Consider the following 9,928-nt stretch of genomic DNA (forward strand, 5'->3'; position numbering starts at 1 on the left):
TAAATAAATAAAATAAATGTTTAAATAAATATGATGATCTATAAATACCTATATAGATAAATAAATTAACTACACCCCCTATTGGAAGAAAATTGCAACATACAGTACATAAATAATAATAAACATAAATAAATGAATAAATTGGCACTGGTGACCCATCTACTATAACATTAAATATTCACAGTTAATATTTTTGCTTTTACTATTTTTGAACGGCCGTCAAAAGAGAAACAACATCTGTATATAGGCTAGATCTACTTTAGATACGCATACAGCAGAAGAAATATATTTAATATTTTTCTGTCCAAAATATTTCATATGCTAAATGTATGTTACAAACAACACAGTGTAGGAAATATATTTTCCTAATTAAACATTTACATTGTTTAACCGTCTAATGCCAAAATATATTGCAAAATTAGCTTAATAAATGTCAAATACCTTTCAGGTATATATATATATATGCACACACACTCACACACACACTCACACACACACACACACTGATCTGATCCTTACGTATCAATCCAAGGCCTGTTCTGCACAAAAACAAGACTTTTAAACTTTTAACTCACATCAAATCTGAAATATCACTCACATGTTGCATGTTTTAGAATTTGCTTATTGAATTTGTTTCATTTTTTCAAAACCTTCAGAGTTCTTCATGTCTTTGACAACAGGAAATCATCTTTCACTTGTTTTCTGGAAGAAAAAAAAAACCTACTTTCGGAAAGGAACAAAATGAAGGGAAAGAGAAAAGGAACAAAAACATGTTCAACATGTTTATATTTCCAGCTCAGCTGAAGACGGGAATATCAGGAAATGGCATCTCAGTTTCCTGTTTCTTCCAGAGAAAAACTCAATCCATCTCTCTCTATCTCGTGTGTTTCTTTATACCGTTCTATCTATGATGAAAAACATATCTCTGTTACCCTGTGGAGAGAATGTTTCCAAATCAAAAACGGTGAGAGAATAATTCATGTTTAAGTGTTCAACTGTTATATTGTTAATATTTCATTAAGTTCTAGTAGATGTTTCACTAGTGATGGATTGTTTTATAATAATAATAATAATAATAATAATACTACAGGTAATATGGACCCCACTGGCTCAAACAGACAGAACAGATTCATGATGTTTACACTCTTCAGGGAAATCAGTGTATGAATGAATTACATATTTAGACTTTGCTTCAAGTCAGTGTATTTTCATAATTCACTATCCAGATTATCATAATTCATTACAAATAAACTGAAAGTCCTTTATAAACATTGAGAGGGAAGTGCTTTCGCTGTAAGAACAGACATTTGGTCTGATTTGTGCAGCTTGAAAATGGTAATAAATGTCTTCATCGTTTGTTGATTAATAGCAGATGAAATGAGGAAGAAATGTTTTAAATAGATTATATGCAGATTATAATGTGAAGAAAATATTGTACAATAAAATATTTTTGGAATATTTCTTATTGTATGCATATATATTTTTTAAATGTGCATTTGTCGTTTTATCATGGTTCATTTGGTTCTTTAGTGTTGATATTGAGATAAAGATTTTAAGAATTACATTTAGACTGTTTTTTTATATTTATATAAAAAATATGAATGAATGTATAAATGTATATATACTTTCAAAAAATGGTTATTTGGGTAAATCTGCCAAACGGGGCAGTTTTGTTTGCTATTTCTGACAGGAATCGGCTTTATTGTACAGGTTTGAGGTTTGTTTGTGTGTGGGATTTTTAAAAAAAAAGGTTTTTGTGTGTGTGTGTGTGTGTGTGCCACAGGCATTAACAATCGGATCTGCTGTGTTGTGTTTTGGGTAATAAAGGCATAAAAAAAAAAAGGTTTTTGTGTGTGTGTGTGCCACAGGCATTAACAATCGGATCTGCTGTGTTGTGTTTTGGGTAATAAAGGCATATTTTCCCCTTCTCTAAATGTGTGTGTCTCTGTGAACCCTCAAACCTCAGATATTTTATGGTCAGCAGTAATTATTCTGAAGTAATCTATGATGTCATAATGCGCCACAGTGGTTCTGGAGCTCAGTGCTGTCTTCCCTTAAACACTGTGAACGTGTCTGTCAACTGACCCTGAGGCCGTCAGACCTCTATAAACATTAGAAGATAAAACGATCCTCAAACCAGCCGTACCTGTTTCAGATGTTCAGAGCCCTGAAGGTGCGTGTCTTACAATGAGACGCTACAGCTCTGGTCAACAATCATCGGATTGCTCCGCTTTACAGAGTAACTCTTCACCTCTCCATAAGCTTTACAAAGTAAAGGTGACTTTAGGGTCATTTATGGAGGTGAGGAGAAAAGAAAGGGTCAGACATGTGGAAGTCTGGAGAAAAGAAAGAGGTGAAGTTAAGAAGTGATTGAGCTTGTGAGGGTTTTGTTGCAAATAGAAAGCTAGAAAAGTCACGTTTTTATTCAAATAGTATATAAAAAGTGAAATGGCTAGATATAGACTAGATATATTTAGTAAAACAAAGCAGCAGCACGTGACAAAAACAGGACACGTACTAATACTATTTTTAAACAGGATTTGTCGCCATCTGCTGGTTATTATGAGAATCGCTATGGGTTTCAGGCACTTCAAATGGAAAAAATAACGTATTACCATAACACTCACACATTATACATAATTTATTAATATATAATTTATTTATTATATATTAAATTCTATCAAAGGTAGCACGGTATTGCCATCTGATACATCATTATATCATAATAACCATCACACACAGTACTTTTTGTAAGGGGCTGACAAAATGTTACACCCCCCCATTAAAGACAGTTTAATGCTCCGTTAAATAATTAATAAAGAAAAATATAAAAATACAAAGAGAGAGAGAGGACGGTTGGCTCCGTTAAATAATTAATAAAGAAAAATATAAAAATACAAAGAGTGAGAGAGGACGTTTGGCGGCTATATTTAATTATTAATTAGGATCATAAAAAAATATTATTAATAAATATAAACAGAAAGAGTTCTCTTATAGTTGTAAAGTTCGGGGGCCATAACCTAATGAATAATTAATGAGAATAATAACATGAGATAAAAATACAAAAATAAATGAATTGATCATTTATGAATACAAATACGAAAAATATCCAAATTGTAGGCTATAACAAGAGAGAAGAAGGATGTGTGTTTAGTCTATTGTTGAAAAATTATATGAATATTATTAAATTACATATAATTACTTACATTAATATGACTATTTAAAATCATTCAATCACATTCATATAATTCTATGTAAAAATGTGTTATTTGATATGGAGTCCTTAATGTAAAATGTTAATGTTCATTTGTATCAAGATTTACATTGTTTAAATGTTTTTATTTAAGAATTACGTTTAAATGTTGCTTTTTAAAGAATAATGCCGTAATAAAAATTAATATAATACATGATTATTTGTTGTATAATTTGTAATATAAATTATAAAATATAATATTGCTTTTATAAAATGGTTATTTGGGTAAATCTTCCAAATTGGGTTGCATAGTTTGAGGTTTGGTTGTTTGTGAGTGGATGATTGGAGATTAAATAAGATTATTAATAAATAAAACTAAAAAAAGAGTTCTCTTTTAGTTTGAAAGTTTGTGGGCTGTAACATAATTAATAATTCATGAGTATAATTACATGGGGAAAATACGATAACATATAACAATGTATAAAATATTAGTAACACTTTAGAATAGGGAACACATATTCACTATTAACTAAGAGATTTCCCTGAACAAACTTCTAATTTGCTGCTTATTAATAGTTAGTAAGGTAGTTGTTAAATTTAGGTGTGGGGTAGGATTAAGGGATGAAATATGGTCATGCAGAATAAGGCATTAATATATGCTTCGAATATAAGTAGGCCTACTAATAAACAGCCAATATGTTAGTAATACGCATGCTAATAAGCAACTAGTAAACAGTGAGAATTGATCCTTAAAATAAAGTGTTACCAAAATATCATATATGGAGAATGAGAATTTTAAAAAAAAAAGGGAGATGTGTGTGTGTTTGGTGTTCGTCACGCTGCTGTCATGTGACGGTCATGTGACTTAACTCCAGCTCACTTCCGACTCTGCGTGGAAGAGGAAAAAAGTTGCACCTCAGGAGTGAAAAAAGTTTTATCTTTCGATTCATTCCGTGAAAATCAGAAACGCAGCATCGTTCAAGCTCGTCTGCGTTTATCGGAGGATTAATAAGGTCGCGGTGCTGTATTGATCGGTGTGAATCGGGGTAAATGCTCGGGATGTCCGCCAACAGTGTGTCGTATAACGAGCAGGGCTCGGTGGAGTCCGGCGTGGACGCGGCGCAGGAGAACAGCAGCATCCCCGCGAGCATCAGCGGCGGCGGGGCCGCCTTCAGCCTCTTCAGCGCCGACTGCAAGAAGTAAGAACCCCCGAACACACGCTCACGTGATCTTCATTAATATGCTTTTCACTTTCCACAGTGGTTCCTGTGTGAGAAGTGTAGTCATAGCATATGAAGTAGAATGTTTTTGTGCATGTTTGGGTGTCAGGTGAAGCCCTGTCCTGTGTGATACTATAGTAGGTTGATGAGACACGCCTCCTTTTTGTGAACTTCTAATTTGGGTTATTAAACATATTGTTAGGTTGGAACTATTATGCTTCATTTGCGAGATCAACTGCCTGTGTAATATTTGCATGGAGAGCAGATTAAGCAGCCTCACAGAGTTATTACTTAAAGGCCAGTGTGAGAGAGTTTTGGGTCAATTTACAGTTTTGTCAGTTTACATTTCAGCATTTTTATCAGGCTGCTATGTGTAGGTTCAGTAATTTCACTTTAATGGCAATAAATAGGTTCTTTTCATTGCCATTAAAGTGAAATAACTGAACGTAAACAGAAGCCTGAGAAAAAATGCTAATTTTAGAAGAAAATTTCAGACAGCACTTAGAGGCTTTTGCATCTGAGCTCTTCATTTGCTTTTCTGTCTTTTTCATGGTTGATGCAGAAGTTGTCACCAAGATATTGTCTACCTGGCTGACATAATAGATTTGAAGAGTTTTGTTGATTTTGCAAACATGCCTTGTGTGATAGCTTTGCGTAAGAATGTAATAAACTACTGTTTTGTAGCAAAAGTGTCTATTATGGAGTTAAATTTTTAGACCTGTATAATGCACACTCATATTACATTTGATATACAGGTTAAATATTTCCCGCAAAAGTATGTTTATGAATGAATGGAGGAGTTACATTATTTATATATAGCACATCTGCATTTAGCAGAGGATAAATAAGGCTATAGGTGGATAAATAGATACACACACCATTTTATTTAAATATTAAATATTTCTAGCAAAACTGGAGATATATCGGCTAATAATATTTATTAAATGTGCATAATAATTAATTTGATATTTAATATTTAATATTTTTCTTTCGCTATACAGATAGAATGTATATAATGTACTTATTTCTTTAGAATGTTTTTGTATACTGTATATGGAGAAATAGTTTTAAAGGAAAAATTAGTTTTTAAAAAGAAAAAAATTGTAGCAAAAATTATAAAATGCAAAGAAAAATGATATATTATAATATAATATATTTAATTAAATTTTTAGAAAAGAAAAAAATATATTGCTAAAAAAAATCCCATGATTCTCTGGTGGTTCAGCATTTTTAATCTTGTGTTGTCTTGCAATCTCATGTCGTTGTTTGTTGCTGCCCTCCTCCTCCTCCTCCAGGGGTCAGTATGTCGTAATATCAGAGCACAATATATTCCTTTTGATGCAGATATCACATCAGTATTAGTGAAACCTGGCTCACTCTGGCTTCTACGTGACATTATTGTTTGTGCTAATGCATTTCATAAGGTGCTGCCTGGAGCTCACAGGACTGGACTGATCTACATACTGTATTGTCTGTAGTGTTTATATACTCCGCCTCAGTGTTTGTCTCCTCCAGACTCTTTGTGAAGGCCATAGACAGGGTTGACGTCAAACCCTCATGTCCCCGTCCTATGGGATCTCAACTCCATTTAGCTTTAAGGGATCTGTTCCAACAATTACGGTACTGAATGACAAATTCCCATCCTTAGACAGGAAGTCTGTTGCTGCTTCCTACATTAATGAGCCTGGTAATTGTTTAATCTAATGGGACGTAAGAGAACCGTGTCATTTATTATTCGCTGCTGGTTGTTATTTAGTCATTCACTGGTACTAGATCGTATGGATTCCTTTCTGTTGTTAAGAGGATACTGTTTAATGTCCGCTTCCTGATTACAAGATGCTGGTTTTCTGTTGTAGCTGATGGTGGGATGGTTTGTGTGTGTGTTATTGGTATGTTGAGAGTTATAACGGAAGAATGGTTAATGTTATTTAGGCCTAACTGAATTGGTGCTCTCACATGAATGCAAGCAGAAGACTGAACTCATGAGTGCAGAGAGAGAAGTGTAAGAATGAGACGCAAGTAGGGCTGCACGATAAATCGAAATGGAATCGAGATCGCGAATTCGACAGAAGCTGCGATTGTCATGCGTATCTTTCAGTGAAGCACGGTTCTGTGATCAGCAGTAAATCTCCATCCAAAGGCCAGAGTGCGCTCTCGCGCTGAAACTCCAAATACGCCTCGCAGAAGAAACCCAGAAAATGCCTATCACTGCAGCTGAATAAACAGAAGATTCAACTGCTTTCATTGATTCAACGGGACTAATAAACACACAACTACGACAATATACGGTTTATATGAGTTCTTCTTATTATATTTTTCATTCAAATAAAGTATATTTATATAATGCAATGCCTTTATCACTGCTTAAATACTATGAAATATGGCAGAACAACACTGCAGGGAGAGTTCACCAGAAAATGTTTAATTATCTTAATTTACTCCCCTTTATATGTCGTGCCAAACCTGTATGGCTTTCTTTTTTCTGTGGAACCAACCACTGGATATATTAGATAAAAAAATGTGATATTATAGATAGGCTAATAGACACAGGTCTTTTTCCTTGTAATCTTGGCACGAAATGCTTTATGAAAGTAGTCTATACAACTCTTGCACTGTATTTCAAGGTGTATGATCGCATTGTGTGATTAACAAATCAAAATTGAAGTCATTATTCGCTAACAATCTTCCTCTTCAGTCAGCTGTTAATTCAAGAATCTGTTTAGTGAGTCAGTGAGTTGAAATAATTCATAAACAAATCATATTGATTCATTAACTAATTACTCAGTCCACTTTGTGAACTAGATCAAGATCATTCCCTTTTATTCATAAGAACCAGCTCAAAGCAATAGTTTGTTCACAGCTTCTGTTTTCTAGTTCAACTCATTGATTCATTTGAGTCATTTGCAGTGTAAGTTTGTAGCTCACTGGAGGGTAGGGGTGTGCGATATATATCGTCTGCGATAATATCGTAATTGTTGTTTTAACGATGTGCGATTTGACATTATCGAGTATTTTGCAAAAACCATTCAAAACATCCCTACAGAGCGCACGCATACATTACGCGAAGTCTAGACTAGTGCGTGTGCGCATTTAGTGTGTTTTCTTTCACTGCATGATTCAGTCTATTAAAATGAATTTAGAATGATCACAAATTCAAGACAAAATTTATATATTTATACCACTTCATATAGTTATTCAATTTCACACGAAGAGTGCCGTTTTTCTCCAAAAATTACCATGATTACAAATGTGACATTAAATTCAATAAACAATAAGTTAATTAAGAGACTTACGTTTTAGACACCATATTGCTTGTTTTTGCTCTATTTCGCCAACAAAAATCATTCCGAATACAGCCACAGCGCTGTTTTGTGTCTCTGAGCAACATGACGGTGTTTCGTTCTTGAATGAATCAACCGTTTAAATGATTCGGTTCAATCGCAATGACTCACTTATTAACAGTGATTTGCTGCCACCTGCTGGCAGTTTTAATTTCAAATTTCGGCTTTTTCTTTCTTTTCTTTTCTTTTTTTTGATTTTTTTCATGTTTTAAATCATTTCAAATATCAGTATTCAACGTTTTATGTTTAATATATCAAAACATTATTTATGCATTTGTAATTGCAGGTTAAATGCATTCATGTCTTGCATTAAACAAAATACATGTGTGTAAATACATCTAAATGCCACTTCAGATGCAGCTTCAGTGTTGATTTCATTTGCTCGGTAACAGCCCAAATGTCTTATTCTAATTCCCTGATTAAATGTAAGAATTTGACTCAAAAGATAATGGACACTTTTAGAAAAAATGGCTTTATAAAGGTAAAAATGCCCATAAAATGCAAAAATCAGTTTAAACTTATTGGAAAAGATTAATTTCTATCAGTATGAACTGACCACCACACAGAATATGAAGAATATTAAAAACATTAGGAGTCAGCTGTCTTCGGCAGTCCTTAAGGTACCAGCACAATAACACACTCAGCAAAATATCGTCTAATTATCGTTATCGATAAAATCCCATAAAATATCGAGATATAATTTTTTGTCAATATCGCACACCCGTACTGGAGGGTGATATATATTTTTTTTTCTCAGCAAATAACAACTAAAATTTTGGTCCCTTCCTCGTACAAAGCTGTAATATGACTTCAGAAGACTCAAAATATAGCACATGAGTTGTATGGACTACTTTCATGCAAGAGCCTGTTTGTTCAGAGAGTTAGTAAGTTGAACTTTAATTCTAGAACAAATCAGGTCAACTCAACTCATCAGTGATTCATTAAATCCAATTTGTGAACTAGCTCAAACAGCTTTCATTGCAGAACTGGCTCAAAATAAAAGATTTGCTCACTGCTTCTGTTCTCTGTTTCAACTCATTGAGTCATTTGCATCGATTCTCAAGTGGAGGGGAAGATTATGAACAAATTATAACTTAAATTTCAGTCGTATGATTTCAGAAGACTTATATAAATATAGGGCATGAGTCGTATGGACTGCTTTCATTCAAAAACCTGTTGTTTAATTCATGAACAAATAATTCAATCTAAAGATCATAAAATAATGAGTTGTTTTCTGCTCCAGTTTTCAGGTTAAACGCATTGATTCAGTTGCAGCAGTTCTTGAGTCAACAACTTAGAAGCAAATTATAGCTTTATTTCAGTCTGTTTCTCTTTGAAAGCTATCAAATGCCTTGAAAAGATTCTGAATATATTGTACGAGTTGTATGAACTGCTTTTATGGTGCATTTTATGAACTTTTTGGCAGCTTGATCAGCTGAGTGATTCTTGTTCAATCCAACCGATTCATTCCACTGTTTTCAACGATGTTCACAAAATATTATTCCCGTTCCTTCCTCCGTCTCACTATTTGGGTTTGATTTTTGTTTCAGACTTGTTATATTTTGTTGCCTTGTTTGGCAGGAGGAAGTTTCACGTTATCAGGATAAGCAGACCTGCCATGAACGACGAACACAAGTGTAAGGATAAAAGAAACTCAGATACTTTGATCTCCTGAGAAACAGACAATACACTGGCACCTTCAAGACACCCCACAGAGGGGTGGTGCAGGACACGCCTCTCTCACATAAGCATCAGTGCCTTTGTCAGATGAGATAATAAAATGGAGTCAGATTGAGTTAAACCTAAATTGAATAACTCTGCGCGCTGAAAAGACCGAACACGCAAGTGACCTTCATCCACCACTGGATACCTTCCTTGGGCCAGAGTGTGTGGACCTTACACAAGCGAAGAACGCGGTTCTGCGGAGGTGATGAAAGCCTCGGTCTGAAGATAAGAGACTGTACGCTTCCACAACCACCAAGAATTACCACGACCGGATTGGATATGAGTCACCTTAGCTCTTTAGATGGTTTAGATCAGGGGTGCCCAACCCTGTTCCTGTAGATCACCCTTCCTGCAGAGTTCAGTTCCAACCCTGATCAAACACACCTGTCTGTAATTATCAAGTGCTCCTTCAGATCCTAATTAGTTGGTTCAGTTGTGTTTGATCAGGG

General features: G+C 34.3%; 1 protein-coding gene across 1 annotated transcript in view; it reads left to right on the forward strand.

Annotated features, from left to right (window-relative positions):
• Positions 1–4,039: 4,039 nt before the first annotated feature.
• The window catches only part of LOC107720876 (AP-3 complex subunit beta-1-like), a 65,182-nt gene continuing 59,293 nt past the window's right edge, over positions 4,040–9,928 (forward strand). Inside the window, exon 1 of the mRNA XM_016528705.1 lies at positions 4,040–4,392. Coding sequence (XP_016384191.1) covers positions 4,244–4,392 — 149 coding nt within the window. The 5' untranslated portion in view covers positions 4,040–4,243. The remainder of the gene's footprint in view (positions 4,393–9,928) is intronic.

The sequence above is a fragment of the Sinocyclocheilus rhinocerous genome, unplaced genomic scaffold (genome assembly GCF_001515625.1).
Source record: "Sinocyclocheilus rhinocerous isolate Xijiao unplaced genomic scaffold, SAMN03320098_v1.1 scaffold751, whole genome shotgun sequence".
Lineage (NCBI taxonomy): Eukaryota > Metazoa > Chordata > Actinopteri > Cypriniformes > Cyprinidae > Sinocyclocheilus > Sinocyclocheilus rhinocerous.